This window comes from Neolamprologus brichardi, chromosome 13 (assembly GCF_056152115.1).
Source record: "Neolamprologus brichardi isolate AB-2024 chromosome 13, ASM5615211v1, whole genome shotgun sequence".
NCBI lineage: Eukaryota > Metazoa > Chordata > Actinopteri > Cichliformes > Cichlidae > Neolamprologus > Neolamprologus brichardi.
In genome coordinates, this window is record NC_142116.1 from 1,246,394 (window position 1) to 1,273,626 (window position 27,233).

At 45.2% G+C, this 27,233-nt stretch overlaps 2 protein-coding genes across 2 annotated transcripts in view; both read right to left on the reverse strand.

The window, feature by feature from the left end:
- LOC102785754 (spectrin beta chain, non-erythrocytic 1) overlaps positions 1-227 on the reverse strand; it is a 101,520-nt gene extending 101,293 nt beyond the window's left edge. Inside the window, exon 1 of the mRNA XM_087849944.1 lies at positions 104-227. The gene's annotated coding sequence lies outside the window, so the exon portion shown is untranslated. The remainder of the gene's footprint in view (positions 1-103) is intronic.
- Positions 228-12,606: 12,379 nt separating this feature from the next.
- LOC102786023 (acylphosphatase-2-like) lies at positions 12,607-20,247 on the reverse strand. Its single transcript, XM_087849661.1, has 4 exons — positions 20,126-20,247; positions 19,836-19,852; positions 18,004-18,113; positions 12,607-12,938 (listed from the first exon to the last, which is right to left on the reverse strand). Exons 1-4 carry the CDS (start codon positions 20,193-20,195, stop codon positions 12,824-12,826), a joined length of 312 nt encoding a protein of 103 aa, XP_087705787.1. The 5' UTR covers positions 20,196-20,247; the 3' UTR covers positions 12,607-12,823.
- Positions 20,248-27,233: the final 6,986 nt, after the last annotated feature.

The following is a 27,233-nucleotide window of genomic DNA, read 5'->3' on the forward strand; positions in this document are numbered from 1 at the left end:
ACAGACACACGGGGAGAGGACGTCGCTGCCCGGCTCGTCTTTGCACCAACAGCCCGCAGCTGTGGAGGTTAACCCGAGAGAAGCAGAGCGGGGCTGCACTCACCTGGAGACCGACGGAAGCGCAGTGGAGTCCCGCTCGGAGCGAAGGACGGACGGGCTGCTGAGAGCTCGGAGCACGAAGAGCGCAGAAGCACAGTCCTGAAATCCACCAATCCTCCTCCTCCTCCTCTTCCTCCTCCCCCCGCCCTCCGCTTCAGCCCGGCCTGGACTGCAGCGCACGGTGCGCTCGGTTCTCACACCGGGACACCCCGCCGGGGCACTGACCCTGCTTTATGACGATTGTTGCTTTAGTAACGTCATCCGCAGCAGTCTCATAAATATTACTGAGCAAACTAAAGTAATTACACTGACAGATCCCCACCGCCTACACCCACTGTATTCATGTACGAGCAAATCTGTACTGTGAGGTAACCCCAACAACCACACTCGGCCTGTGAGCAGCACTTTGGCGATAGTGGGAAGAAAAAACTCTCTTTTAACAGGAAGAAACCTCCGACAGAAGCAGGCTCAGGGAGGGGCGGGGCAAATTTAATAACACATTTTCTTTCTGTTTATTCTGCCATGTTGGATTTAAGATTGACTTTACTGGATAATTTTAATATTGCTTCCTTTTGCATCTATTTTATTTGAGCTATGTTTTTACCTTAAGATATATATTAAGTATTAAGTAAGATAACCAGGTAGATATATGGTTCAAAAAGCTTCAGACTCCTCAGTTTCCCTGAGATAACTAATAAAAATATATATTTCACCGCATGTGCCAGTTACACTCACAGAAAGCTGGATTTGAACCCAGGACCTTTGTGCCACCATGCTGCTGTCATTTTAATGGAAGCGACACGCCTCGTGTTGTCAGGTGACTGAATGTGACACAAATGAAAGTTTCATTAAAACTCTTCATAAATAGAAACATAATTTCCATCCTTTCCTCTCGAATTCAAAAATACTTTTATTTTCTTCACTGTTTTTGTCTCTTTTTTTGTCTTTTTTAACGTTTGTGTCAAAGACTGTTTTTATCATTTATCATGTTAGATGGTGTAAAAAAACATTAAAAGTTTACCACCAGTGTATGCAAATTGTCTTTTATGTAACTCAGACATTACAAATGACCATAAAGCCTTATATAGATTAAAATATGACTAAACAGTAAACAAAGCTCAGGTACATGTTGCATGTTTATGCGACAGCTCAGTTATAATTTGTACAGTCGGTGTGTAAATATTCAGACTTCTAAAACAGTTAATTTGTGATTTGTTTTTTCATTTAATGCCTTTTTGACTGGATTTAACTGGATTTTACACATTTTCTGCATCAGAAAACCAAAACATTCAGTCTTTTCTTCCATCACTGGTAAATATTTACATTTTTCATTAACTGTATAGTTACTTTGTACGCATACACACAGACAGGTTACATTAATAATAAAAGATTTTGATGTAAAATAATAATGTGTGTGTGTTTACAATCAAAAACAGGACTGTCCTCGGAGACCAGCCTCTGTCAGTGCGCCCCAGGGCAGCTGTGGCTACAACGTAGCTGCCATAAAGCGCTTTGGGGTCCTTAGGGACTACAAATACAGACCATTTACCATGACGTCCTCTGCAGTGGACAAAAAAACTTATCGATACTTTTTCCTGCAGTTCTCCGGAGGCTGTATCCTCCTCATCAAAGTGACAGTGCATGTTTAGGCTCCAGGTTACAGCACCAGAACGTCTCCGCCCGTCTGTGCTGCGGTCGACTTTATAAGAAGCGCCCCTATCTCCCGAAGTAAGAGTGAGGGGCGGAGAGTCAGGCAGGGAGGAGGGAGAGCAGGGAGAGTCTGCAGAGACTGAGTGATGCCAAAATGCAAAAAGTTGGAGGTGTAACATCACTGAGCAGCAAAATATGAAAGATGCAGTTAGAAATACTCAGCTGAGCCTCCCGTCGGGCTCAGTCTGGGTGACCCCGATCTTATCTCCATCATCTACCCCCCACATCCTCCCTGTGTGTCCAGCAGGAACAGACCTCAGGCTCTGTGTCCTGGCAGCACTGGTCTTAATAAACCTCCCACTCGATGAATCATCAGATCAGCAGGAGAAAGATAACTTCAAGCTTTTTATTCAGTGACTCTGAGCTCAGGACACACAAAGAGGAGCTTTAAAAGGGAAACATGAAAGTGATATAAGTCTTCCACTGATTAAACATGTTAAACATGACCAGAGTTTCTAATGATGACGCCGCTTCAGGTAAGAGAAGTCCCAGTGAGCTCAGGCTGATGAAACTCTCAGCTCATCAGTGTTTTCTGCTTTGAGATCTGAGGGGATAAAAGCCCCGCCCACCTGCTTTTCAAACGTTCTTTTTAAGAGGGGCAGCCAATCAGAAGAAAGGAAGCTTAAAGGGGAGGAGCTAAAACGTAGAATAAGCTCCACATGTTTGATTTTGGACTGAGTCATGCAAAGCTGCTCTAGGAGAGTAAAGCATGACGCCGGACGGGACTCGTGATGCCAAACAATTTGTTTTGTGCTGATTACGAGACAATAAGTAAAGATGGCGGATCCTCAGTGTGTTACAGTGGGCTCGTTGGTGGTTGTGTAGGTTTCTTTTGTTAGTTTTGATGGTGTCACCACACTATTTCTCTTTGTGATTCTTAATTATCTCAGTGTTTCTACTCGCCTTACAAACTCAGAGGAAAAACTCCCACCAACAGCTGCAAGCAGCAAAGATCAAACCTGGGTTTCAGTGTTCAGATACTCTATCCAGGGAGCTTTTCCAGCTCTCTTGAGAAATGAGTAAAATAACTTCTTGTTACTCATTTCTGCAGAAGAAGACGTCCGGTTCAGAGACTTAAAGGAACTGAGCTGAAGTCTAACAGGTAGTCACGAGCTACAGCTGCCTGTCAGACAGACGAGTCCATCACCCCTGTGCAGTAGTCATGAAGTGGGAAACGCTGTAAACATGTTTATTTCTGGGAGTCTGCTGGGACGGATTCATGTTGGAGTGGACATCAGAGGAAATGAGCCTTGGAGCCCTCTGCTGCAGTCCTCGCTGTGCACATTTTCACTCCCTCTGTGGATCTTTTGTGTCTCTTTATAGATGTTTTTTGCCTTTGTGCTCATCTGACACATCGGTTTATAGAGCGAGAGGCCACATCGCAGGTTCCCCAAGCAGCAGCACACACAGTGTTTGGTCTACACTAAACTCCTGCAGTCTCAAGGTTTACAACTCAAACTGGCCCTAACAAAGATATGAACACAACAGGCTGCTCACTGCGTGTGTGTGGGTGGGATTATCACTCAGATACCAGACACCGTGTAGAAATGTCTAACAGACCACAGCCATATTTGAGGAGAAGGTCAGAGGTCGTGGAGGTAATTCCCCATCGTGCAGCAGCTGCTGCAGAGCTCTGAAGTCACTCCCTGTTTTCTGCCTGCTGCTCGTTCACTTCCTGTCGTTACAGTTGAGTGGATAAACTCATTTATTCCATCAGTGATATCATCATGGACCGGAGACACAAGATTAATCCCATGAAGAAGACACGAGTTACATCACAGCTTAATCTACTGAGAAAAGTAACTTCTTAGAGAAATTTCACAGACCCAGAAATAAGCTTTTATCTCACGTTTACATCCAGATGAGCTGTTTAACATGGGAGTCTATGGGGACTGACTCACTGCTGCTGCCTCCAGTGGACACCAGAGGAACTGCAGGCAGATCAGAGTCAGCTAATTCATTTCAAGCTGTGAGTCAGCTGGCTGCAAAAACATGTTTGTGCCTCGTCGTCGGTCGACAGCGTGACGGTAAAACCGTGTCTGATGGTCACAACAAGGTCGCTGATTGGCTGTCTGTTTCCTGCCTCCCTGAGGAGAACAGAAGATGCTGTTTGTGCGAAATGTCAGCGTTTCTTTCACTGCAAAGTTGCACTCAACTTCAACATGTTGCTTAGTAACAGCTGGCTGTCAGCACCCACTCAGGTGTGTGTGTGTGTTGAATAGCACCGAGTGTGTGGGCAGTTTGAGCGCTGGGCAGATTTAAAGGGAGAAGATGGCTAAACAAAGCCGAGGAAAGGAGAAGAGGAGACGACTTTTCTTTCTTTCTCTTTGCAGACAGAGTGGCGTTTCCATGGTGAACACTATGGGATGCCAAGCTGGTTGCTGGGAGAGGAAGAGGAGGAGGAAGAGCAGGTCAAAGCTGGTGGATTTTTTCCAGCATTTCCACAGAGACTGAAGAGTGTGGGTGGGCTGGCCCTCTCTCTCTCGCTCTCACGGCACCTCACTGAGTGTGGGGGCGGCTGTGTTGTTGTAGCAGGAAGAATGAGAAGGTTGGAGGTGGGTGGAGGAGGACAGCTGCTGCAGATGTCAGGTCCTGTGGTCTCAGGCGTGACAGCGAGGTGACTCAAGTCCACTGCTGATGTCCAGGACTTGTTTGTAGCTCCTCTGAGCTGCTGATGGTGCAAAGCAGATGTGACATCACTTCAGCATGTGCCGCCATTCATCGGGGCGTAAACTGGCCGTGAACAGCTAAGGTCTTAGACCAGCTCACACTGAGTGTTTGACAGAGTCACGGTTAGTCGTTAAACTCCTGTTAAACCCGTCGCGTCACACGTGGGCCAGGAAACGCTTAAAAGTACAGATGCTTATTCAAATTATCTTTATTTTCCGTGGTCATGATGTGCATGACTGTAGCTAGGTGTGCTTACATGTGCACAGGCTCTGAGGAGAACGAAGATCCTCATAAAACACGAACACCTCCTCCTCTCTAATCTCCAATTGTCTTTATTGTGTGTGTTTGTGTGTGAAGTCTCAGGGCAGGTTGGCATGACAACAAGCGTCCACGTCCAACAGTGTATCCATGGAGATTTGCTCTCTAAGCACACACACGCACAGCGTGGTGCGCGACTGCAACTGCAGACACTTCCTGATGAGCGCAGCCTTTAAAGGACCATTCAGCTGTTTTTATTTTCACATCTCGCTGCCTCTGATTGGCCGTTGCTGCGGTGACGGCTGCTCTGGGGCTCCTGCTGCCTCAGGGATTGTTGCTGCTTCTCGCTGTGATTTAATTGGATCAGATGGCAGGTAATCGTATCAGGTGATGTGCTGTTATGTAATGACATCACTGCAGGAGCGTGTTTGTTTACATCACACAGTGGTGTACGATGCAAATCCACTAATAACACACGTCTCACAAAACCTTTTGCGTCTTAGTTTAAAGGCCTTCGAGTGGAAACCGCTCAACGCTTAATGTCGAGGCCACAGGCGATAATGAACGTCATCGAGAAGCAAAGACGATGGAAGATTGTTCTGTCACCATGTAACCGTGTTCTGTTTTAAATAGATTTTTCCCTGAGAAAGTTTCTCTTTAGTGCCCCTTCTGGCATGACCTGGTGTAACATGCGCAAATCTGTCTCTGTTCTATGATGTCATCAGAAAGTGCATGCTATTGTTTGGGGAAAAGACTTCTCCTGTTCTCCTGTTCTCTGCTGTAGTGGCAATTGTCTCCCTTAAGATGGTCTTTAAGGGCATTGTCGGTATGTAATTCTGTTCCATCCTTACTAATGAACAAATCTACTTGAAGAAATGGGATTGCAGTGTTTACTTAATAGAAATGTTTGTAAAGAGAGGATTCGCTAACATTTTTAGCTAAACAAGTCATTTGTACTGTTTTTGTGTATTTGTCCTCATCTATGATTTCTAAGAGCATTTTATGTTATTTCTCAGGTTTACCCTACTTCAACTGGCCTAAGTAAAGGGAGTGAAGTCAAACCCTCTTGTCTGCGTGGTCATTTTGAAGAGGAGTTTAGTCTGAATGTCGACTCTAGCAAGGCGTTAGAGGCAGAGGACATTACAGTAAAACGACAGCCTCTCAAAGACCAGTCTCGTGAGGAACTGGACAGCAAATAGAGCTATCCTCCAGAAACAGCTCAGCTCTAAGATTCAGCTGCAGATGTTGGAAAAATCCAATTGACAGCAACATGTCACAGAGAACCAGCGCATCAATGAAAACCAGATCTAATATATCTGGCTCCTCCAGGCATTCCAGGAGTTCAGCTGCAAGTAAGGCAGCCGCCGCACAAGCACGTGCAGAAGCTGAGGCAGCTAAGGCTGAAGCAGCATTTGTGGATAAGGAGAATGATCTGAAGTTGCAGCAAGCAGAACTGGAAGCTTCTACGCAGCTTCGAAAAATGCGTCTTGAAGCGTCATTGGATAAAGTACGCATGGAAAAAAAGGCTGCAGCTGCAGAAGCAAAGGCAGAAGTTTTGGAGGCTGCAGTGATTCAAGGTAATAGCGAGGGTCTTAGTGAGATAGATGTTCCTGCTGATGACCCAGTAACACGCACAAGGGAATATGTGAAGGGTGCCACACATGGCAGCCAAACCACGCCTATTCTAGAAACCTCCAATGATAACACGGAGATGAAACTCTCTCAGCATTCACCGACCATAGACTCCTACCCCAAGATCTTTACGCCAGGATCTGATGTACATTTTCGACCAAGCCTCAAGCCAGTTGTGGCACCACACATCCAAACACAAACCACACCCATAGTAGCAAATCTAAAGGATCACTTCCCAGGCAAAGCAGAGCAAAGTGACACTTACACCCCTAAACAAGAACCAACGGTCAGTTATGCTCAACAGCCTCTAGACAGTGGATACACCGGCACCGCCTATGTTACAACCACAGACAACTTCAGTCACCCACATGAGACCACATGCCAGGAAAGGGGTCCACTGTACACTCCACTAGAAATGGAGCAGAACATGTCAGACCTTGTCAGATTTATGGCTCGACGTGAACTGGTGTCTACAGGGCTCCTTCATTTCAATGACCGTCCCGAATGCTACAGAGCCTGGAAAGCATCGTTCATAAATACCACCAGAGGCCTCAACCTCTCACCAAGTGAACAGCTTGACCTTCTTGTGAAATGGCTAGGTAAGGATTCAGCTGAACATGCCAGACGAATACGATCCGTGTATGCGAACCAACCAGCAAACGGACTCAGAGCTATGTGGGATAGGCTTAATGAATGCTATGGTGCACCAGAGGTCATCGAGGGTGCCTTTTTGAAAAGATTAGATAACTTTCCCAAGATTCCAAACAGAGACGGTCGTAAGCTAAGAGAGCTGGGAGACTTGCTGTCGGAAATACAGGCTGCCAAAGAAGATGGTGACCTGCTTGGGCTTAGTTATCTGGATACTCCTCGTGGTGTTACCCCTGTGGTGCAGAAGCTGCCATTTTATCTCCAGGAAAAATGGCTTTCTCTAGGCTTTAAGTACAAAGAAGATCGCGGGGCTCCCTATCCCCCATTCGGCTTCTTTGTGGACTTTGTGTGTCGGGAAGCACGGATGCGCAACGACCCTGGCCTCACACAGACCGCATTCAGCAGTGAGTTATCAGGCGCTAAGCAATCGTCTAAAGCCGAAGGTCACAAGGCTGTGGCAGTTTTTAAAACGAGAGTCTCTCGAGATCCTCTGCCCCCTTCCAGCGGTACAAGGACTGTATCGCTTGGCACCCGATTTGGAAGTGAGTCATCCACTAGAGAGGATCCAGTAGAGCGCTGCCCGCTACACAATAAACCCCACTCCTTACCAAGGTGTCGTGGGTTTAGAGAGAAGCCAATAGAAGAAAGGAAAGCACTCTTAAAAAGGCACGGAATATGTTACAGGTGCTGCAGAGCCACACATTTGGCAAGGAATTGCGAAGATGACATCTCCTGCTCAGAGTGTGGGAGCAAGAGCCACATTGCAGCCCTGCACCCTGGATTTGTTCAATGGTCCACCAACACAGCACATTCCGCACCAGATCAGGGCGGGGAGGGAAACTCCAATCCGATTGAGACTGATGTTTCCACAGCATGCACTGAGGTCTGCGGAAACTATTCCGCAGGACGTTCCTGCTCAAAAATATGTCTAACCAAGGTCTACCCGACTGGCTGCCCAGACGCTGCAGTTACATTATACGCAATATTAGATGATCAGAGTAACAGATCACTTGCGCGTACTGAGTTTTTCGACTTATTCAACATTTCAGGTTCTCCTTCACCATACACTTTGAAGACATGTGCTGGAACACAAGAGACAGAAGGCAGGCAAGCACATGGCTTTGTGATCGAACCCATCAACGGCAGTGTCACACTTTCTTTGCCAACACTGATTGAATGCAATGAGATCCCAAATAACCGTGCAGAAATACCAACACCAGAGGTAGCATTAAACCACAGTCATTTGAAGGCCCTTGCAAAACACATTCCAAAGCTGGACTCCCAAGCTTCCATTCTGCTCTTGTTAGGCAGAGATATCATTAGGGTTCATAAGGTCAGAAGACAAGTGAATGGCCCACAAAATGCTCCCTATGCCCAGAAGTTGGACCTGGGTTGGGTTATTGTGGGAGATGTTTGCATTGGAGATGTCCACAGACCTACTGTTATCAGCTCTTGCTACACTAACGTACTGAAAAATGGACGCCCTTCTCTCTTTCAGCCATGCCCAAACAAGTACTCTGTAAAAGAGAAATACAGTAGTGGTGGGTCCCCTTCATTTCCCCTGACATGCAAACATCCCCTTGCCAGCGAGAAACGGGCCACTTTAGACTGTAATGTGTTCCAGACAACAAAGGACGATGACAAAGAAGCTCCTTCAATCGAGGACGGACAGTTCATCCACATCATGGAACAAGAAGTTTACAAGGACCAAGAAAACAGGTGGGTGGCTCCCCTGCCTTTCAGATCTCCACGACCAAGGCTCCCTCATAACCACGAGCAAGTACTTGAACGTCTCAAATCTTTACAGCGGTCTTTCAGAAGGAAGCCTAAAATGAAAGAAGAGTTTGTCTCGTTCATGGCAAAGATCTTTCAGAATGGGCACGCTGAAGAAGCCCCACCGCTGAAGCCTAATGAGGAGCATTGGTACCTGCCTTGTTTTGGGGTTTACCATCCCAAGAAGCCCTCTCAAATAAGAGTCGTCTTCGACTCCAGTGCCCAGCACAAAGGTTTGTCTCTGAACCAAGTACTCCTAACGGGACCAGACCTCAACAACACTCTGGTAGGAGTCCTCCTTCGGTTCCGGAAAGAACAGATCGCTTTCACTGTTGATGTACAACAGATGTTTCATTGTTTCATGGTGCGACCTGAAGACCGGAACTTCCTCAGGTTCCTCTGGTTTAAAGAGAACAACCCAGAGAAAGAGATTATGGAGTTCCGTATGAACGTGCACGTCTTTGGAAATAGTCCTTCACCGGCTGTGGCTATTTACTGTCTTAGACGTGCAGCACAGGAAGGCCGGAAGGAGTATGGGGAGGATGCAGAACAGTTCGTCACTCGTGACTTTTACGTAGATGACGGGTTAAAGTCCTTGCCCACAGCAGATGCAGCTATTGACCTGCTCAGAAGAACTCAAAAAAATGCTGGCTTGCTCTAACCTTAGGCTGCATAAGCTGGCTTCGAACAGCAAGGAGGTCATGAAGGCCTTTCCCAGTGAAGATCATGCCACAGACCTGAAGGATTTGGACCTTACTGCTGACACTCTACCAATGCAGCGTAGCCTTGGGCTGTACTGGGACTTGAATTCAGACTGTTTTACTTACCGTGTACAGGACGAGAGAAAGTCATTTACTCAACGTGGAGTTCTCTCAACGGTGAACAGCCTGTACGATCCTCTAGGATTTGTTTCCCCTGTGACAATTCAAGGAAAACTGCTGCTTCGAGAACTAGCCTCACAGTCTTCGGACTGGGACACTCCATTGCCAGCAGAAAAGGAAAGGGTGTGGGAAAGTTGGAGAGATTCTCTGCAGGAGTTAAGACATCTGAGGATACCCCGACCGTACTCAAACATGTCACCATCTACTGCCAAGTTAACAGAACTCTGTGTCTTTTCAGATGCTTCAGAGAAAGCAGTAGCTGCTGTTGCCTACTTGAAAACTGTGGATGCAGATGGGGGATGCTGCACTAGATTGGTTGCAAGTAAAGCCAAACTGGCCCCACGCCCGGAGCATACTGTACCTCGGTTGGAGCTTTGTGCAGCAGTCATGGCAGTAACTCTGTCTGAGGTCATCACCTCCGAAATAGACATCGTATTTCACGCAGTCACCTACTACACAGACAGTAAGGTGGTGCTCGGATATATCTACAATGAGAAGAGGAGGTTTTATGTATACGTGAGCAATCGACTCCAGAGAATCAGAAGAAGCACAATGCCACAGCAGTGGCGATATGTCTGCACAGAAGACAATCCCGCAGACATTGCCACACGGTCTATCACAGCAGACCGCCTTGAGAACACAATATGGTTCTCTGGACCGGCATTCTTGTCTCGACCTGAAGGGGCGTCACCAGCGGTACAGAGGTTTGACCTTTTGGAACCAGATCAAGACAGTGAAATCAGGCCTCAAGTCACAACACTGTCGGTCACAGTCCTCAAACATCTTGGCTCTGGGCGGTTCAATCACTTCTCATGCTGGAGTTCCCTCACAAGGGCTCTTGGTACCCTTATTCACATTGTTCAGAGCTTCAAAAAAGGAAAGGAGTGTGTCACTCAAAAATGTGAGGGTTGGCATCAGTGCAGCACACCCCCAACCCGGGATATCCTTGAACAGAGTAAGCTAGTCATTATCAAAGCAGTTCAACAAGAGGTCTATAGAAAAGAACTGGAGTGTCTTGCATCAAACGCCAACATTCCCAAGAGCAGCTCACTCGTTGCCCTGGATCCTTTTATTGACTCAGACGGGCTATTAAGGATTGGGGGTCGTCTCATTGAGGCAAAAATAGGGTTCCACGAAAAACAGCCACTGGTTCTGCCTGGACGGCATCACGTAACCACTCTCATAGTGCGTCACTTTCATGAGCAGGTACGTCACCAAGGACGTCTCTTCACTGAAGGAGCTGTCCGATCTGCAGGTTACTGGATCGTTGGTGGCAGGAGATGCATTAATAGACTCGTTTTCGAGTGTGTCACTTGTCGAAGGCTGAGAGGGAGATGTGAAGTTCAAAAGATGGCAGACTTGCCACCAGACAGGCTCAGCATGGAACCACCCTTTAGCAACGTCGGCATTGATGTGTTTGGGCCCTGGTCTGTATCAGCCCGTCGCACGAGAGGAGGCCACGCTGATAGTAAGAGGTGGGCTGTCCTCTTTACCTGTCTGTGTGTCAGAGCTATACACATTGAGGTAATTGAGTCATTGGATTCCTCCAGTTTCATAAATGCATTCAGAAGGTTTACGGCGATTCGAGGGCCTTTGAAAAACATACGCTCCGACCAGGGCACTAATTTCACCAGAGCTTGCAAAGATATGGGGATTCCCTCAAATCGTGATGGGAAAGCCATGGAGAGGTTTCTGTCGGAACACGGATGTACGTGGACCTTCAACACACCACATTCCTCTCATATGGGGGGGGCATGGGAAAGGATGATCGGCATTACACGTCGTATCCTGGACTCGATGCTTCTTCAGATGGGCTCCTCCAAACTCACACATGAGGTACTCACAACATTCATGGCTGAGGTCTCAGCCATAGTGAACAGTCGACCACTTGTGCCTGTGTCAAATGATCCTACAGATCCTTTCATTCTTACACCGGCTTCATTACTTACTCAGAAAGTAGGTCCATGCCCAGTACCAGAAGGAGATTTTGGACATAAAGACCTATTGAAGCAACAGTGGCGCAGGGTCCAAAGCTTGTCTAACACATTTTGGGACAGGTGGCGGAAACAGTATCTGTCAACACTACAGTGTCGAACAAAGTGGACTTCTGACCGGCCAAACCTTAAGCAAGGGAGTGTGGTGCTTCTTAAGGACAGTCAGTGCAGTAGGATTGATTGGCCCTTAGGTATTATCGTTGATGTGTATCCCAGTAAAGACGGAAGGGTGCGCAAAGTGCAAGTGAAGGTCATTAAGAAAGAGGGACCAAAGCTTTACGTCCGGCCCGTGAATGAGATGATCTTGCTCATTCCTCCAGATGACTGAAATGTGTTTGACCTTGTCATATTAGTAGGTGAAACCTGCTGAGTTTCAGACGGGGAGTGTTCTGTCACCATGTAACCGTGTTCTGTTTTAAATAGATTTTTCCCTGAGAAAGTTTCTCTTTAGTGCCCCTTCTGGCATGACCTGGTGTAACATGCGCAAATCTGTCTCTGTTCTATGATGTCATCAGAAAGTGCATGCTATTGTTTGGGGAAAAGACTTCTCCTGTTCTCCTGTTCTCTGCTGTAGTGGCAATTGTCTCCCTTAAGATGGTCTTTAAGGGCATTGTCGGTATGTAATTCTGTTCCATCCTTACTAATGAACAAATCTACTTGAAGAAATGGGATTGCAGTGTTTACTTAATAGAAATGTTTGTAAAGAGAGGATTCGCTAACATTTTTAGCTAAACAAGTCATTTGTACTGTTTTTGTGTATTTGTCCTCATCTATGATTTCTAAGAGCATTTTATGTTATTTCTCAGGTTTACCCTACTTCAACTGGCCTAAGTAAAGGGAGTGAAGTCAAACCCTCTTGTCTGCGTGGTCATTTTGAAGAGGAGTTTAGTCTGAATGTCGACTCTAGCAAGGCGTTAGAGGCAGAGGACATTACAAAGATATTTAATTCATACAAATCAGGCTTTGATGGTTTCAGTGTTTTTAGCTGCTTAAGCCAACATCCAACTGATTAAAAACTATAAATGAATTCTCCGTCACCCTCTGAATAAACCAGCAGCCTTCAAGTCTTCATTCATTGAATCTGTAGGAGCGTCGTTGACCTCTGACCTCTTCCAGGGGACAGTGGAGAAGCTGTTTGCAGGATCTTTGCTTCACTGGTCAGAAGCGAGTCTTGAAGCCGGAGAGCTCCAGCTTGTCGATCGACCTCCGGTTGGTGAAGGAGGCTCTGGTGATGCGACTGGTGGGACTTCCTTCTTTGCTCAGCCACACCTTCCTGTAAAGGACCCAATGAGAAAGAAGAGAGTGCAGTTCAGGTTTATGGCACACGGGTCTAAGTCCTACACGCACTGCAGACAGCAAAGAGACTTTTGTTTTTACTGTGACAGCCGATGATCACAGCTTAGTGGGTCATCGGTGACGGACGACTCTTCTGTGGTTGCTGCCTAAAGATTTCAAACATTCTTACTTAAACTTGCCAAAGGTTCCTTGAGGATCAGTTTGCTTGAGACCTGCATCAACCAATAAAAGATTATTTATGTCTGCAGACTCTTATATTCAGCTTTGATGGCATCGTGGCGATTCAGTGAGAAAAAACAAGAAGAGGAAGAACTGGGGTGGAGTTGGGGTGCAAAGTGGCTTGCAGAGCAACTGTGAGCTGCTCACAGCAGCTTCTACAGCGTGTCCTACAGGCAGATATGGAGTGGCTTTCACAGAGACTGATGGTGACTTGCTGCCAGAGTTCAGTCGGTCCACAGAAAGCTCTTCATTCAAGTCCAGTAAAAACTGGAACCAGTGGATCCAGTTGCTTTTAATCACCACAGACTCTGATGTAAAACCGTCTGCCTTTCAGAGCTGCTATCAGGTTCACTGCACTAACCGACCGTCCGAGAAGGCTGAGCACTGATTGGCTGACTTCAGTGTCTGTGTGATGCTCCTATATACAGTCTATGGATGCCACCTGGTAACTACTGCAGCTACTCTTAGCTGGTAACTTAGCACGCCAGCCTCTCGTCCAAATACGGTCACGTCCAGCTCCAAAAACCAACATGCTGACGGCCAAAACCATAAAGTCCTGAAACTGATGTTCCTGACCTCACTGCTTGAGGGACATAAACGTTCAAAACCAGAAAAGAAGGCCCCACCAGCCGACTGGGGGTCAGGCCTGCAGCTGGACGACCAAAGGCATGATGGGTAAATAAAAACATTCCTCTGGTTTTACGTAACGCTGGGAGTTTGCTGTGCAGCAGCTCTCTGAGCGTTCGGTCGAGTGCAGGCGTGCGTGTAGATTAGAGGAGATTGCAGGGGATCAGGGTCACGTCCATGTAGCTGCGCCGACTGAAGGCGGGCCAAAGAGAGCGGGCGAGCGAGCATGAGAACAAGAGTGGGGATGGGGAGAGAGAGAGAGAGTGGCTGTCCTAGTTTTGCTTTATTGCCAAACTCTGTCCACAGTGGATCTGCTCCATGACCCACTACTCTACTGTCCACACACACACACACACACACACACACACGCACACACACACACACACACACACACACACACACACACAGCTTAGCACTAATTCTCCAGCAGCTGGATGTTTGCTGGTTTCTAATCTGCTGCCATTTCTCTGATCCGCTCACAGCTGCACTTCGACACTCGCGAGGACTCCATCGATGTCAGAAGCTCCGCCCTAAGCAAGATATTTCCAGTTATTACATCATAAGTGCATCGTTTCTGTCAGCACGACCACCACAAGGTCTCATGCAGCGAGTTTAGCTTTTACTCTAAGTTTATTTTGATCACTTTCACTGTTAGTTTAGGTCTTGGTGTTTGTCGGGGGTCTGTGATCTCGCTAACAGGTAACACAGGTGTTTGACTCACACTCATCAATCTTGATATGCAAATACACAAAGCCTCATCAGAACAGCTGTGCGACCAGCTGTGCTGCAGTTTACCACACGGAGAGACTAAAACGGTTCCACTTAGTTGTGTTTCTCCCCCCAAAATCGAATCATTATTATAATCATTAATGCCATGAAGTGTTGAATTAGGACCCAACTTGCAAGAAGATGGAAACGATGCAAGAACACGATGAGCAGCGATGAGGGGACGACAGCGCTGCATGTGCACAGGAGCAATCAGGGGAGGTGGACACAGCTGGGAAACCGAGGCACAGGTGATAATCACAGAACACGAGTCAGGAGGGCAGGTACGGCTAAACACGAGAGATAAATGATTCCTGAGATCAGACGTGAGACGCAATAACTAAACATGGAGGCAGACGTGCAGGAAAGTAGAAGCGGCACACGATGTGGTGCGGCGTCTGCAGACATCAGGTTTTTCTTTAAACATTTTCCTTGTGGCGAAGCCTCAAGTGGAGCCACAGGTGTAGTCCTTTCTGCTGCTCCGCCCCTGGGTGGAGTTTCTCCCTGCACCTGCCCGTTAATCAGCTGTTAATCAGCTGTTAATCAGCTGTGTGGAAGCTGCAACGCTTCTCTGCCAGAGCATCGTTGCTGTGACCGTACTCGCCTGCCTGCGCGCTTTTATTTGATTGTTTTTGACACAAATATTATCACTTATGCTTCGGTGACCCCAGATCTGTTTCATCGTCTAGGTTTGGTCTTTAGTTTATGTCGGCTACAGTGACCTTGTCCTCATGTACGGTATATTCCACACAATGCTAACAGGAAGTCAGCAGCACAGCGTCTTGGCCACACTGCTGCTGATCCGAGCCAAATAACTCTCTAAAGGGTTTTAAAGCGCCTATAAGTTAAATGTATTTTTCTAACTACAGGTAGCCTTGAATGCAACGAATGACTCCCTAAAGTGGGTGTATTCTGCTTTTCCTTATTTCCTGTCCAACATCTCCTGTTACAGTGGAAGTTTCTGATAATGAGCTCCGTGAACGTGCTGTAACCTCAGGCTGAAGCTCAGCTGCTTTACCCCACTGTTGCGTCTGTGGTTGTGCGTTAGGCAGCTCCTCTCGTGTAATTAAACTTTTTATTGCCAACATAAGATACGACACCTTCCCGGCTCTCTTGGTCACCTCTAACAGGACCTGGGAAAACTAGTCCATGCATTCATCTTTAGCAGGCTTGATTACTGTAACAGCATCTTTACAGGTCTACCTAAAAAATCAGTCAGACATCTACAGCTCATTCAGAGCTCTGCTGCTCGAGTCCTCACTAAGACCAAACAAGTGGACCACATCAGTCCAGCTCTGAGGTCTTTACACTGGCTGCCTGTCCGTCAGAGGAGAGACTTTAAAGTTCTGATGCTGGTCTATAAAGCTCTGAATGGTTTAGGACCAAAATACATCAGTGACCTCCTGACCCAGTTTGAACCTTCCAGATCCCTCAGGTCATCTGGATCCGGTCTTTTATCAGTTCCCAGAGTCAGAACCAGACACGGAGAAGCTGCATTCAGCTTTTATGCTCCTTATATCTGGAACAAACTCCCAGAAAGCCTCAGATCAGCTGAAACACTCAGTTTATTTAAATCCAGGTTGAAGACTCACCTGTTCTCAGCTGCATTTGAATAAAACACCAAATCCACACTTAAGCTTAAATTTCAAAACTTACATTTTAACTACTGATTTGATCTGTTTTGATTTATATACTGTTTTGTTTGTTTGTTTGTTTGTTTGTTTGTTTGCTTGTTTTAATCAATTTTAAATCATGCTTTTTATTTATTTTTCTGTTATTTTTTTGTTATTTTTATTTTTTTGTTATTTTTTATTTTTTTTATTTTATTTTATTTTTTTATTTGATTTATTTTTACAATGTCTCTGTAAAGCACTTTGAATCACCTTGTTGTTGAATTGTGCTATACAAATAAACTTGTCTAACAGTTTGAGGAATTTCTATGTGGAAAAACGTGGAGCAGACTTTCCAGGAATATCCCAAAAAGCTGCAGTGTCCACAAACACCACCAAACTCCTGGTTCCCAGGACACACACCCCGACACACACTCCATAAGCTAAACTAAAACATACTTTCTACAGCAACAGCCAACATGTGAGTGGGAGCCGTGGGTCTGCTCCTTTACATCAGTGCCACATTTGTCCCAGTAATATATTTTAATTACACATAAATTTTCCATTCATTTGGATTAAATCCCATATTTCCCACAACGCTGATATCCAGCGTTTTAATTCAGCAAACTGCAAAGCATTTGTAGTTTAACGTCCGGACTTTCCCGCCTCTGTCTTTGTTTCCATTCCTTCACTTTCATCAGCTCGGCTCTGGGAATTTTTCTGCTCCCAGAGGAATAAATAGAAACCACCCACTGCTTCACCTCCCACCGCCAGCCTTCGCTCTCCATACTTCCACACAGCCTAACGTTTGCATTGCTCTCTGTTCCTCATCTTTCCTTATTTTCCTCCTGTTCCTCGTGCACGCCTGGAGGAACAGCTGGATCCCGTTTCACAGGCCCGGCAGGAAGTGAGGTCGTGGTGAAAGTGGAGTCGACAGGAAGGACGTGAAAGCAAGTGTGTTAACATGGAAATAATAGTCGATATACGACGGAGAGAAACTGTGTGTGTGAACTGACCCTTTACAGTCTTATTGACTGTTAGATGTGCTTTTGTTGTAATACAGCCAATCACAGTTCCTCGTGTGTGTAACCAGCCTGGAAACACATTTAATGGCTGCAGTTGCTTCTGTGCTCAGACTGAAGCGTCCAGCTCCTACGATTCATGCTGAAGCTTGAAATGAAATCTGTTTTTGTGCCATTTCTCCCTCTGGGACCCCGCCCGCCTGGCACTGCAAGGAGCCAAAAACAAACACGATTTAAGTTATTGGTGTGTGTGTGTGTGTGTGTGTGTGTGTGTGTGTGTGTGATGTGAGGGAGCATCAGCAGATCCCTTGAGGTGGTGATGTCATCTAAATCGGACGTCCCCACCCGGTGACATCACTCCCCCCGGACAGGATGGGACGTTCAAAACAAACTGAGCCCGGCTTCAGTTCCAGATCTGATACCATTACGCTGCATTCACTGACAGCTGGGAACTCAGAGTTTCTAGTGTTCAACTGGAAAAACAGGCAGAAACATCACCAAAGGGAGCAGATATAAATCCTGTAGCTCTGCTTGAAGAACCCACAGTATGTTCGCATGTATTTAATATTTAACAATTCACCTGCATGAGAACAAGAACTCTTTAAACTGCTCATAAATCTCCTGAACCAAAGCGTCGGTGCCTGCAGATCTGCTGCCGCGACAGAACAGACCTGAAGCAGGTGACCGTCGTGTTGTGAAGGCAAAGGTCGCCATCTAGTGGCTGAAAAAGTGCATCACCGCAGCACTTTGCAGTGAGAGTTGCACCAGAGCCTGCTGTGGCGTGTCAGTGTGCACTCACATCTCCTCCACCATGTCAGCCGGACCCTGGACCTGTCCCACCACCGTCCCTGCGTAGGTGTTCTTCACCCAGCCGACCAGCCCGAGCCGCAGACCCTCCTTCTCTGTGTACTGGTGACGGGAAGAGAGGAGTTAATAAGATCCTTCAAGCTGGATGTTAAACAAAGATTGATGTGGGACATAAAAACATTAAGTCAATAAAATAATGTATTAAAAAAAATAATTGTATATACTTAATGTCTGTTTTGTTCTAGTTTATTGGTTTATCTCCACAGATACCCAGTAAGCTTTTAGTCATAAACTAAGGGGCAGCCAATAAAAACAGCTGGTGAGAGTTGACATAAAGGGGGAGGAGCTAAAGCAGGTTGTTTTATTTCAATGCTTTCACTGGGATTTTTTTCCCACTGTAGCCTGTTGAGTTTTGTGAAATCCACACCTGATCGTGTCGCCAGTTGTGTAAATTAATATGCAAAGTGTCACGGTCATGGATCCGTGGTCACGACAGCAGATTTATGGTGAAAAAACTGACCTCACAGCCGCTTGTTAGTCAGCGGGCTGCTTTCAGTTACTGTGCAAACGTAAGGCTGGACACCTGCAGTCAGAGATGGGCGTAATCTGATTACTTTAAGTAACGAGTAAAGTAAGGGATTACTATTGCAAAAACGGTAATTAGATTACCGTTACTTTCCCGTAGGAACGCTGCGTTACTGCGTTACTAAAACCGTGATTTTTTTGCGAGAATGTCTCATGACAGTGACGTAAGCGAGTGCGACGTTCGTGACAACAGCTGTGTGCAGATCAACAATGGATCATATATCGAGTGCAGAGAGAGTATGAGCGTGCAGCGTTTAAAGCGTGGAAGTACTGACCTTACTTTGAGTTTGATTCCATAAAAAGTGACAAAAACATTAGCATCCACTGTGCGTGGGAAGAAAACTTCTTTTTACAGCGGAAAAAAACCCCCCTAAACAAGCTCCGAGTAGCTACGACGTAATTGGAAACTCACAGAGAAACTCGCGGATTCTTCCACTGACCGCTGCACACCTGCACCAGGGTAACCCTCCGCCTACCCCACTCCTGCTTTACAGGTGAAAATAGAGCAACAGGACCGCTAGTCTTTGACTTTATTTATTTTCTGCTGTGTTTTACTTGCATCTATTTGAAAGACTGAGTGTAAACACAAAAAATATTTTATTTTATGTGCTGGAATGTGCAGAAAATAGGTTTAAATGTTAAACTAATTTCTTCCAGTCAGAGAATGTTGCAGATAATTAAATGTTTGCTTGATGCATAAAGTTAAAAGATTAAAACTAATAAAACAAGTTTTAAAAAGAGACTTTTCCATTTGATTACATTTTGTATGATGATTATGCAGAAAAAGTAGAATTGGGCTGAAAGATCTATCACTTTATCACCTATTCAGGTTGTAAATCGTGTTTTTAAAAAGTAACTAAGTAATTAATTACTTTTGAAAATAAGTAATCAGTAAAGTAACGGGATTACTTTTTGGGGGAAGTAATCAGTAATTAGTTACTGATTACTTTTTTCAAGTAACTTGACCAACACTGCCTGCAGTCAGCTGAGGCTGGAGATGTCTGTATGATGACGTAATGCTTCTCCCACTGAAAACGTCCAGATGAACAGAATCAGCTTGTTGGGATTTCCTTACCTGGATGATCGAGACACCGTTTACATGTGTGCAAAAGGAAAAAAAATCTACGTTTCTGTGCAGACTGAGCCTCGAACTGAGCTGTGGGCTTGATGAGGATGGGATTTGGTTTTTGGAAGCAGCAGGAGGTGATCGCAGCAAAAAGAGCTGAAAGGAAAACTCACCATTCGGAAGCAGACTCCTGTCAAAGTAAGAAGGAGAGAAAAGAAAGTTTGAATTATTAGTTGCTATTTTTTAACAGCTTGTTTCCAAAAGTCACATTTGTTTACACAGCCTAACAGAGGAGGTCTGTTTGGGCTTTTGTGCAGTTGGTGGCATTCATGAGGCTCTAAGAAGTGAAAGTGAGGCCCGCCCAGCTTGTTCCTAAATTAAGCAGCAGTGGATCGTTTTACAGGCTCTCAGAGGCCAACAGGTCTAAGAAGCAGAGGAAGAAAGGGGAGTTAAACATACAGACCCTGGACATGACCGAAGATTTCAAAGTCCACCGACACCAGATTGCTTCCGGCTGAGTCGTCAGCAGACATCCTGAGAGACTCGAGCTCAGAAATGTCCGTCCGCCTCCTCCCCACATGGTCATGTCGTCCTCCTGAGCTTTTTAAAGGAAAATCTCACCACCAGCTGAGGAGCTCATGGAACATGTAGTCCATTAAAAACTACAAACAGTAGTGATGGGCAGGTGTCCTCCTGTAAACTGATCAGACCCTTTGAAATCAGCAGCGACAACACCTGCCTGGTGTTTGGTACTTAGGACACGACTGAGAAGATAAGGCTGCACAGAGGGTCATTAACTCCACTCTGAACATCACTGGCTGCCCTCTCCCACACCTGGAGGCCATATGGACTGTTAACAACCACTATCCCCCCACATCTCACCCCTGCCCTCACCAATCTGAGCTCCTCCATGCTAACCAAGCCCACCTCGGACACCAGTGAGAGACATAAATATGAAGCCATACCAGCTCAGACGTTGCCCGACGTCTGTGTCAGGTGTTGAGGAACCAGGACGCCCTGATAAGAAGTGGGCTACTGGAACAAGACGGCATCGGTGGGCAAGAGATGAAAACAGGGCGCTGGTGGATGTTACTACACCAGTAATCCCAGTGGAAGGATCAACATGAAGGGGATGAGGGACCTGTGGAATCCTCAAAACACAGCATCCAGACTGGCAGCGAAACAGCATAAATATACATTTAATTTTTACTCCTTCACAGTTGGAGTAGAGCGCGATAATTATTGTACAAAAACATTTTAGTTTTACATTTGATGAAAACTTTCAGGATCTCCACCTCCAAACCCAGGCTATTAGACAAAAGGCTATTAATCCAGTGGTAGAAGGGTTTACTGCTGCTTTTTCCATATGAAGGATAGATGGAGAGAAACTGGCATCCCAGTTACAACAACTGGCTTCTGCATTTTGCCAGAGGACAGAGAAAGAGACCTGACATCAGCAAAAATCCAGTTTACGAATGTGAGTCAGTTCAGACTCACGTTCATAGAAAACAGCAGCTCGTCAGTCCTGAAGGACGCTGATCCCAACTGGAGCCAGGGGCTCCGAATGTGCCGGCACATCCGGTGCAAAGAGCACGGCTCACCACACAACACACACATGTGTGCGCTTGTTGACACTCGCTGACATGATGCATTCTGATTCCCTCATAACCAACGCAAACGTGTCCTTACTGTCCAAAAAGTCCTCACATCAGTGTTCCTACAAAGACCGATGGAGCAGTACGCACAGTCAGCTCGCGACCTCGGACATCATCAGAGGAACTCAGAGGTCATCATCCTACACACGACCTTTAACCCCCTAAAATACAGATTTATGTCAGACAAAGATGGAAACTCTAGCAGTTTAACCACTAACATTTACATCTCATTAATTTAACGAGTGTTTGCGGCAAACAGTCTTTATCCTGTCTTCCTTCTCTCACCCCAACCAATCACAGCAGATGGCCCCGCCCCTCCCTGAGCCTGGTTCTGCCGGAGGTTTCTTCCTGTTAAAAGGGAGTTTTTCCTTCCCACTGTCACCAAAGTGTTTGCTCATAGGGGGTAGAGATAGTCGCTGTGTCCCATTTCAGGGTCTGCACGCTTGAAGTACGCGCACTACGTACGGTGCGTACTACGCGTACTACGTACGGTGCGTACTATAAGTACGAGAAGTGCGGAAGTGAGAGGCGTGTGAAATGGGACGGTATATGCTTCGTCGCGCTGTTCAGGTTGCCTAGCAACCATTATACTAACCGCAAGACACGTTACATACAGCTTTGTTTGACATAAATGAAGGAGAAAATTGTTTTGTTGGTCAATCATTTTTGTCATGACATCACTTTGATTAGTTGAGTATCTGAGGCTGAAACCACAGGACTGTAAAACATGATTCAAGGGCTTCATTTCTGTACTGAACAGTCATTTAAGATTAGCTAGTAAATAATAATTAGTTAATGTTGTTCATGAGACTAAAGTCATCTCACTGTGGTAATGTAAATATAATATGGCCAATATTATAGTATTGTCAGATTATTATGATACATATATATATATATATATATATATATATATATATATATATATATATATATATATATACGTATCACTGACTTTCAGCTTGTTGTGTTTGTGGATATATGACTGACTTTAATTATCCATAAAATCATCAGATTCTCTGTAAGATTAAGGTCGACTATATATATATTTAGAAGTAGAGGCTTTAAAACCAAGTTAATGCTGAAAGTAGAAACATCACTAATGTCACATAACTTTGCCGACATGTGGCCAACAGCAATGTTTTAATGTTCTTCATTATTAATCATTCGCACATGAATAAGTGACGTGATATTCAGTACTTACTTTTGACAGTTCACTCTTGGCCGCTCCCTTCTGCCGTATTTTGCGGCAAAATTATCCACACCCACCGCGCGCTATGAATTGTGGGATATATGGGACCACGAAGCGTGCACCGGACCACGCTTGATATTTGGGGAAATCGACGGCGCATTTGGAGTATGCATTTGAAGTATGCATTTGAAGTACACTTCGAATTGGGACAGCCGTCGTCGCCTGGCGGTGACGTAACCGTACTTAAAATGCGTACTTCAAGCGTGCAGACCCTGAAATGGGACACAGCGAGTGTCTGTGTTACACACTGAAGGGCGGCAGGGTTCATTCAGGTGCACATGAAGATTTATTGCTGAAACACAGCAAAACAATTCAGTGTTACTGGCGGCTTCCATTGTAATAACTGGCCTGCGTTACTTTTGTAGCATTACGTGTAATGGCCCTGTATTAATCAGCCCTTAACACACAGAGAAAATGACCAGTAAACAATAGACAACATAACATGTACTGGCTGGTCTATTTCCTATAACTTTAACTGAAACCAGCTAACAGTTTCCTTTCACGTTACTGATGGAACGACACGGTTACAGAGATTAATGCAGGAGGCTAACATGACTTAGCTAGCGTACAAACGTTACTAGCATTGAATCTACTATACATCTTTTTTGGTTTTGTAACCTTGTACAAGATTTTTGGCAAAGTTTTTGTGTTTTTATTTCAGAAAATATATTTAAAGGATTTGTACTGTTTTGGAAATATGTTTTGTTTGGTCTGCACAAAAACCAAAAACAATTCAACTTTGATAACAGATATATGATTAACTTGTTAATTTTAATGGCTAAATTTCATATTCATAAGTCCAAATGTTTAGGAAGACATCCCTCTTTTTATGTATTCTCCTTTGAACTTGTACAGTATCTTAACTCAATTAAGAACTCCACTAACCCAAAAGCTATAAAAACTATTGGTGTTTGTGAAAAAATCCAAATCTTTCAATCACTTTATTCTTTGGCTTGATTAGTTACTTTCCCCCTAGCATATTTATATTGTTGTTTCTGAATACTGTTCTTGTATTTGTTTATTTATCCATACAATTCTTTTGTAAGTACAACACCATTATTGTGGTACTGTTTAATTCCATTTTGTATTGTACTGATGTTTAAATAAAGGTTTATTAAAATAAAAAAAAAACAACAACAACAAACAAACAAAAAAAAAAACGTTACTAGCATTACCCACTGTCACTACCCGATCCGTACCGGAAACCTGATCGGTACCCCGCATGCGCGAAAGGTGTCTACTTCCGGTCGTAGCGTTTTACGATAGTTATGGGTCAGAGTATCTGTTAAGATGTTAAGAATAATAAGTATATCTTAAAATGTTTGCAATAATGAAGCATTTCAGTACAATGTAGACAAAAACAAAAAATAAAAAGATAGTTACGGATCAGGACTCCCCGATCCTTACTGCGCATGTGCAAAGTCGGACCGTACAAATCGGGTCTACCCGATCCGTACCGCGCATGTGCAGATGTTTTCTTCTTCTTCTGTTCGTTTAATGGCAGTTTACTCCCCAGTGTACGAGGATACTGCCACCTGCTGATCGAGCGAATGAATCCTATTGTAAACTGAATTAGCGTCATTACAAACGTGTGTTAAATTTGATTTAATGATAGTCGAGTGTGTTTATGCTTGTCTGTGTGGAGAGGATTGATTAGTATAGTGATGATGATGTCCGCTATCACTGTTAATTGTCAGTAAACACTTCATCTGGCTGATGAATCTTCACGTGACACATTATAAAGTCTGTATTATTAAGTCTGTAATTAGGCGCCATTCTTCTTATTTTACGGCGCTGTTGTTCAATCGGGGGACGCTCTCTGTTGAGGAGAAAAGCATGAATTTGTTTGTATACAGATTATCCATTGTTTAAATGTCCCGGGCAGTCGAAAAGGAGGCAGAGCTGTTGAGAAATGCTAGGAGCTAACTGGGGGCTAACCGTATCATTCAAATATATTGAATGTCGCAATGTTGGCAAATAGAGGAAGTGACGTAAGATTTGCGCATGCGGGGTACCGATCGGGTTTCCGGTACGGATCGGGTAGTGACAGTGAAACAACTCCCTTATTCGCTCACATTAAACACCATATAAACAAGAATTACACTCCAAACATGTTAAATAAGCATCAACTTTACATAAATGTATGTAGTGCTTGTATATTGCTCTCACCTGAAACACAGCAAAACAATTCAGTGTTACTGGCGGCTTCCATTGTAATAACTGGCCTGCGTTACTTTTGTGAAGGATTATTTTGCCAGTTACCCGTTTGGCTGAGCCGCCACTGCCACCTACTGGCGAAACTAAATATCGCCCTAACATCACATCAGGTGGGAGCAAATGAGCTTTTCGCAACTATTGTCACAACAAATAGCAAAAAAAGATGATGGGGGAGTGGGCACGCACACATAAGGAACACATCTGAGACTTGTTCTTAATGCTCAAAATACTCAGGGTGCCACACCTGTCTCCTGAATCCAAACTGGAAGCTGGTTCCACAGAAGAGGGGCCTGAAAACTGAAGGCTCTCCCTCCCATTCTACTTTTAAATACTCTAGGAACAACAAGTAGGCCTGCAGAGCGAGAGCGAAGTGCTCTAATAGGGTGATATGGTACTACAAGGTCATTAAGATAAGATGGGGCCTGATTATTTAAGACCTTGTATGTGAGGAGCAGGATTTTGCTGTATTTCAGTATTTGTGGTTTTCAGTTGATGTTGAAGTGAAAAATAAAACGTCTGCAATGACATAAAAAGCTTTAACAGTGACGTTAATGTAGAAATATGTAAAGAGGAAATGGATTCTGGTTTCTGCTGTGCCAGCTCTGAAGCTCTGCGCACATTTAGCAGCACTTTACTTAATTGAGGACTTTCTGCAGATATTATGGTTCATAATCACCTTTCATTATAATCCTCTTTATGATTTCTATACATTTAAAAAACAAACAGTAATGATAAAACTGTGTTTAAAAGTGTTACATTTGATGTTTCGGGTCCTTCTACTGAGCGTGTGCTGTAATATGTAAGTAAATAAACACATTTTTAATTGAATGATCTTTCATTTCAAACGTGTAAAGCAGTGATTCTGTCTGCAGTGAACACTGTGGTAACAGATGCGTTCCTGTGCTCGGGGTTTTCTGGCTCTCTCGCTGCTCCTCGCCGCTCTCAGTGCCAGGGGCCGGTGTTGTGCTGACAGCTGAGGACTCTGACATGAAGCCAACATGATCTGTGCTGTAAAAATATTTACTGTACACGACCACACTGAGCGCGCTCCGTGCAGCCCGGTGGCGTCTGTAGCGCAGCCAGGCCGTGTCTGGTCTTAAACCGTAACCGGCACCGTTTTTAAAGGATGCCGTCTGCGTGCGGCGGCGAGGCTCTCGGGTGCTGATGTCACTCTTTGGACAAAAGCTTTGTGAGACTTGACCTGACTTTTTATGTTTCACACTCAGGATAATGATACACTTTAAAGGGGAAATAAATACATGATTAAATAAGTCGTTGGTGTTATTGTCTGATCGACTGTCTCTCTTTACTTCAGCTCACCCTGGTCACTCAGAGCTCCATCCAAGCCTCCGTCTTCATCTTCAACACCACCATCCAGACTCGGGGTCTGGTCCTAACTCCCATCACTGCTGCAGGTCATCACAGAGGAGCGGTCATTGTTCCACACGGTCTCTCCGTATTCATTTGGTCTCTGATCACTTTCTCTGAAATCAGTTTTAAGGTCTCAGAATAAACAGAAATACCACCTTAAATGCTCCCACAGGCGCATGAGAGTCGTTCAGATTATAAACGTGTGTCTGGATTCACGTACACTCGTGCAACACAAGATGTCAGCAACACAACTCTGAGTAACTCAGTCTGAGAGGAAGCATGGCTTCCCCCGGTCGTCATGGAGACGCTTCAGTGGTCATCACATGATCTGAATTTCTTGTTTCTGGAAAAGAAAAGATTTGTCAGGCTGAAAGAGGACACTGCACACACACACACACACACACACACGCACACACACACAGTGTGTGTACAGCACCATTGTTCTCTTTGAGTGCGACAGTTTGTGTGTTAATTTGTCTGCATCTGCTGTGTGTGTGAGACTAACTGCATGTGTCCACGTGCCTTGTGTGTGTGTGTGTGTGTGTGTGTGTGTTCACGCTGGTCTGTACTCTGTGTGTGTTTACACTTGGATGAGCCTTCTGTTCGGCGTGCAGTCGCTCTCAGTGAGCTGGGTTTTTAGGTCGCAGTGTTCTTTCTGCCACAGCCGTGCGCACACATGCACACATGCACACACATGCACACACACACGCACACACACATGCACACATGCACACATGCACACACACATGCACACACACATGCACACACACACACAGTCACGTCAGGAGAAGATGTTGGGCGCTATTAGGCACTGGGCTGCCGAGTTAGATGGGGATGGGAGCGGTGGTGGTGGTGTGTGTGTCTGTGTGTGTGTGTGTGTGTGTGTGTGTGTGTGTGTGTATGTGTGTGCTTAGGGGGTCCCAGAGGTCTTGTCATGCATATGGGCACAGAGCCAAGCTGAGAGCCTGCGAGTGTGTGTGAGTTTGTGTGTGTGATGCTGGAGGGTTTAAAACCTCCACTGCTGTGTAACATGTCGACTCTTTTTAGTAATGTCATCCAGTACACACACACACACACAC

Excerpts from the sequence above, each read along its gene's own strand:
- LOC102786023 (XM_087849661.1), bottom strand. The coding sequence starts at position 20,195 with ATGTCTGCTGACGACTCAGCCGGAAGCAATCTGGTGTCGGTGGACTTT. Across the intron at positions 12,939-18,003 it reads GCTGACATGGTGGAGGAGAT|GAAGGTGTGGCTGAGCAAAG; the intron begins GTGAGTGCACAC and ends GGTCCTTTACAG.